General features: G+C 33.3%; 1 protein-coding gene and 1 long non-coding RNA gene across 2 annotated transcripts; both read right to left on the bottom strand.

Annotated features, from left to right (window-relative positions):
- Positions 1-121: 121 nt before the first annotated feature.
- Positions 122-3,053, bottom strand: LOC112093663. The gene is made up of 7 exons (XM_024172549.1): positions 2,941-3,053; positions 2,509-2,663; positions 2,378-2,401; positions 2,278-2,300; positions 2,034-2,087; positions 1,276-1,611; positions 122-1,142 (listed from the first exon to the last, which is right to left on the bottom strand). The coding sequence occupies exons 1-7, from the start codon at positions 3,051-3,053 to the stop codon at positions 444-446; spliced, it is 1,404 nt and encodes a 467-aa protein (XP_024028317.1). The 3' UTR covers positions 122-443.
- A 1,553-nt stretch (positions 3,054-4,606) lies between these two features.
- LOC112093664 lies at positions 4,607-4,796 on the bottom strand. The gene is made up of 2 exons (XR_002903153.1): positions 4,754-4,796; positions 4,607-4,651 (listed from the first exon to the last, which is right to left on the bottom strand). It is a non-coding gene; the product is annotated as an uncharacterized LOC112093664 (long non-coding RNA).
- Positions 4,797-5,157: the final 361 nt, after the last annotated feature.

Here is a 5,157-nt window from a genome sequence, read left to right as displayed (position 1 = left end):
AGATTTGGGCAAAAGAGAAAATACATGGATCCAAAACAATCAGTAATTGAGATTAGCGGCGACTTTGCTTTGTTTCTCTTTTAAAAACTTTGATGAGAGTAATGTGTACTAGAAAATATTCCAACCTACTAAGCACCTTTAGATATGTAAATATAATTCCTGAAATCATCCACAACGTTGTACATAAGATATTAAGAAGTCGATGGTCCAATATGCAAAATTGGCCATCAAAGGACAAGAACAAAGCATGGAAAGGCAAGAAGAGGAAATATAAAAATACGTACAAAGTTTATGCTTTATATGAATATCCGAAAGAAAGTATTTTCCCAGTTGGGGAACGTTTAACTAGCTGTTGCACGTCCACACTTCTCCAAAAGAGAGTACTTTTCCAAAAAGAAGCTCGAAATAGCGTGTTCCCAATCCTCACATGTCCATCAAATTTACTAAAGCGATTGAGAACAATCAACCTTCAAAGATTCCCATGACCTTTCCATGTCACCAATCTTCTTCTCTGCTTGTTCCTTCTTGACGGCAGACAGCCTCATCTTCTCTTCAGCACTGACCACTGCCTTTTTTGAAGTAGTTGCTCGACCAGCCAAATCTTCAAGTCTCTTACTAAGCTGCGCCTTCTTCGCCTTCCTTTCAGCCATTTGTTTCTCTAGCTTAGCTATTTCTCGATCAACAGTCTCAGCTTGATTCCTTAGAGGTATGAACTCTGAAAACAATTGGTTCAGAGCGGTCTTCAGCTCACCTACAGCCTTTTCATCCTCTTGGGCCACACTTATGTCTTGCTTTGCTGATTCATACGTCTCACAACTTTTGTCAATGTCGGCTAGAAACTTGGTTGTCCTGTCTACCATGTTACTAGGAAACCTACCGGTAGTTAGCATGATAGCAAGTGAATTCTTTAGCTCAGGAGCTTTGTCCAATTGGATGACACTAGCAAGACTCATATTGAGGCATTGTCTTAAGAATTTCTTCGCATCGGCAATCTCCTCAACACTACATGAAGGTGGGAAAAGGCTGCTGAAATTTTCTGCCTTCGAACTCTCTCCTCCCAATAGATTTTGAATGTCAGTAAATAACTTATCAAATTCAGCAAATGAAGAGGATCTTTTTCCTGCTTCTACAACAGTTGGCTCCTGAATCATATTAGTAAAAAATGAATTGGTCAACCATAATAAAGAAGAACCAGGTAAAGCCAAATTCAACAGAGTTAAGAGGAAATGGAAAAACAACAAAATAGGGGAAAAAAAAAAGTGAAGCTAAGTTCACCCCGGGAGGCTCTGCACTTGACTGATTGACAAGAGGGAGGGATTGGCCGGTCACGACCATTTTAGTTTCTTCTTGTGTATCCTCCACCTTAAGAGTTGAAACTTCCTCACTTTCCAGTACTGTTGAGCGAGTAACAGGATTTTCATTATTGCGAAAGGGATCATCTTTAGTCTGAGTACGAACTCTAGTTTTCTCCAGAACAGGTTCTTGTTCCGACTGTTCTTTAATTTTGGCTGAGGGTTTTGATTGCTCTGGGGGCAGAGGCACATTAACTGATATCAGAGAGTGCTCAGGTGGCTTGGAATCCTTAGATTGTTCCTCCTGAGCTTCAACAGACTGTTCTTACACATATTAGAAAGATGAGAAAATTACAAGAATATCAATAATTTTTCATCATCCTATTATTTATGCCATTAGAAAATATTTTGGTAGAACATAAAACGTACTCTGGTAGAATACGAAAAATATCCCACCAGGGAAAAAAAAATTCTAGAAAGATATTAATGGCATAAATGATAAGATTATAATTGATGGTAAAAATAAACAGTGTTATCTTTTTTATGGGATTCTTGAAATTTCCCTTAGAATATCATTTGAAGAAATTTGCCAAGGCTAACAGAATATTTGATCAATCAAAAACAAAAATCACTTGAGAAGCTTTATGGGGAAACGTTGGTTACTTCAAAGTTTTTTTCATTCAAAACTTTTCCAGGTACAAAGACTAAAACACGTGTCAAGCAACCACAAATTAATCTTACCTTTTTGACAGTATCGAGGCGTGCTCCATCTTCTTCGTTTCTCTTCAACCTTACCTACATTATCATTGTAAAAGATCATAACAATATTTTCTTTACAACAAATATGAAGATTCAAACTTTCTTTAAAGTAAAAACTACGGTAAAGTATGTAGGAGAGAATTCATATAAACAAAGCTTTGTGGTTCTTAATTCACACACAACTTTTATTTTTCCCGCACTTTAGCAGCACTCAATAACAATATACCTCTGCTTCAATAATGCATGTATCTTTCAAAATAAAACCCTTAGCAGAAGAGAGTTTACTAAGATGAATAAATGAGGTGGAACCCCAAACACTCTCTTACTTGCTTTGAATACATGTTGTGTATCTGCAGAATACAAATGAACACAATTTTAGCAGCATCACTATCCAATAATTGTTATGCTACTTCATGACTTCTTTATGTGGACATCATGATTAGACAGAATATCGTACCTATTTTGATTGTGTTTTTGCTATCAATCTGATTTATGACAGAAAAGCTAAACTGGGCATCTCTAGACCATCCTTTAGGCAAGGTTGCCAAACCAGGAACAAAGAGATATATTGACAAATAATCAACGTTGTACTTAGGGACAATCACTATCCTCCTGCATGTTTCAATTAGAATCAGAATGCTGTTTAATCAACTGAATTGACTAATTAGTTAACGATATACTTTGGCCTCATTCAGTTCGTTGATTCGAGTTTCAATTTGAGCTGACATGTGATTTTATATAAAAACTTTTTACTGTAGCAGTAAAATTTAGATGTGACTCTTTGTGAGAGCATCTAACTGTAGCAAAATAAAAATTGAAAACGCAAATCAGTGAAATGAATGAGGCCTTAATCTACCAACCACATTGATAAATAGCAAAACTTAGTTACCATTTGTAGCCTCCTGTAGAGAAAATATCCGAATAGAGCTTCTTGTTATCAAGCTTCGAAAAGTTATCAATTGTCCATCTGCACCGCGAACATGAAAGTTCATGTACTTCCATGCTACTTGCTTTTTCTGCTTGACCAATTAAAAGTTCGTAAGCAAAATAAACAAACAACAAAACAAAGTAAATGGAGAAAAAAATTAGCATATTGATTGGATATCAAAAAGAGCAGAAAAGAAAAGGGAAAAAGAAAAACAAGAAAATTAACATTTGTTTTTAACTTTTCAAAGGTTAAGCCCCAAGAATGATAATAGCTGGATACGCAGGAAAATGTTACTTTTTAAAGCACCGTTATCATAAATATTACAAATACCTCCAACTTCTGTTAAATTAGGAAAATGACCGTTTTCTTCATTTTCTTGAAAAGAACCGATATTGATTTATTGACTTGGTGAGCAATCACAGAATGAGCAATATCAATAAGTGATTAACCAATGTTAATTAATGATTTACTGGTCAAAAGTCACTGATTGACTTGATGGTTAATGCCTTATTAACCAGCTCAACGACCATCTCACCAAACTTCTCAAAATAAGGGGAATTCTAATAATTTAGGTCACACTATAGCAGTGTATGAGATCAGTTTAATGTAACTCAATTAAGTTAATTAAAAAGAAAAACCAAACAAAATCATCAAGAAATTATAATTACTAATGGGCTATCGTTTAAATAATAATAATACAAAAAATAACAAAATTGTAATAAATATCAAATTTTGAAACTAAATTAAATAAATAGTATATTTTAAAATTATTTGAAGTAAATAGCAGTTTCTCACGTAAATGTTTCGTTTATAACTAGTAAAAAATAATTTGCGTGGTAAGAAATGTTTATTTTTGTTGAAAAATTCTTTTTGCTTCTCAAAATAAGGGGAATTATGATAATTTAGGCCACACTATAACTGTGTATGAGATCAGTTTAATGTAACTCAATTAAGTTAATTAAAAAGAAAAACCAAACAAAATCATCAAGAAATACTAATTACTAATGGGCTATCTTTAAAATAACAATGATTTAAAAAATAACAAAATTGTAGTAAATAGCAGATTATGAAACTAAATTAAGTAAATGACATATTTTAAAATTATTTGAAGTAAATAACCGCGTAAACATTTTGTTTATTACTGGTAAAAAATAATGTGGTAAGAAATCTTTATTTATGTGAAACAAATCTTTTTACTAGTCGTAAGAAGAAAATTTATGGGAAAAAGAAATCTTTTTACTAATCGTAAATGAAACATTTACATAATAAGATACTGTTTACTTAAAATAATTTTAAATATATTATTCACTTAATTTAGTTTCATAAATCAACTATTTACTACATTCTCCCTAATAATAATAATAATAGTAATAATTACTTATGGATTATCGTTAACAATAATAACAATAAAAAAAATAATAATAATCTACTATTAAGAATTGGCTTAGTTCAAACACATGCTATTATGAGCCTAAGACAGATAATGATAATGAAGAAAGAACACAAGAAGCTTCAAAGTTATGCAATATCTTCTATTGTTCCTCATTTAAGTTTCAGCATTAGGAAGGAGACATTTTCGTGAATTTAGAAATGAGAAAAGAGTAAAGAGAAAAAACGTAAATTTTACCTTCCAAGGATGGAGAAAGTGATGAAGCGCAGCGGACAAAACAATCTGAACGATCAAGAGAGAGAATCAGCGTCAATGTGAAGCTTGGAAGTGGAAATCATATAAAAGAAAAACGAAACTGTGTTCCACAGTATAAAAGTAAAGCACATGATCAAGAAGGACTTCTTTTTGCGAGACGACTTCTTTTCGGGTCTAACTTTTTTTTATATTTAATTTCAACATTATTATATATTACTAAAGGAGGGATCTTTTTCACTGTTCATCTAGGCACATAACACCGTTTATTGTACAGTGTTTTTTCCCCCAGAAATGCCCTTGGTTTCTCTTCTCTTTGTTCTTTCTGTGCGGGGGCGTATGCGTCTTTTTAATGTTATAATTTGGGAATGGGCGTTTTTGCCCTTTCGTGCTGAAAGCCTCATTTGCTCTCATTTTTGGTTTTCCGGGCATTTTGGTTTTGTCGAAGGGCTGTGGTTCATTTCCTTCGATGGGTTTGCTTAGTCCGCCTGCTCTTCTTCTCTTTCTGTCGAGCGTTTTTTTTTTTCCTTCTCTTT

This window comes from Morus notabilis, unplaced genomic scaffold (genome assembly GCF_000414095.1).
Source record: "Morus notabilis unplaced genomic scaffold, ASM41409v2 Scaffold2575, whole genome shotgun sequence".
In the NCBI taxonomy this organism is placed as follows: Eukaryota; Viridiplantae; Streptophyta; class Magnoliopsida; order Rosales; family Moraceae; genus Morus; species Morus notabilis.
The sequence above is the reverse complement of the archived record's forward strand: the minus strand, read 5'-3'. Positions and strand labels throughout refer to the sequence as shown.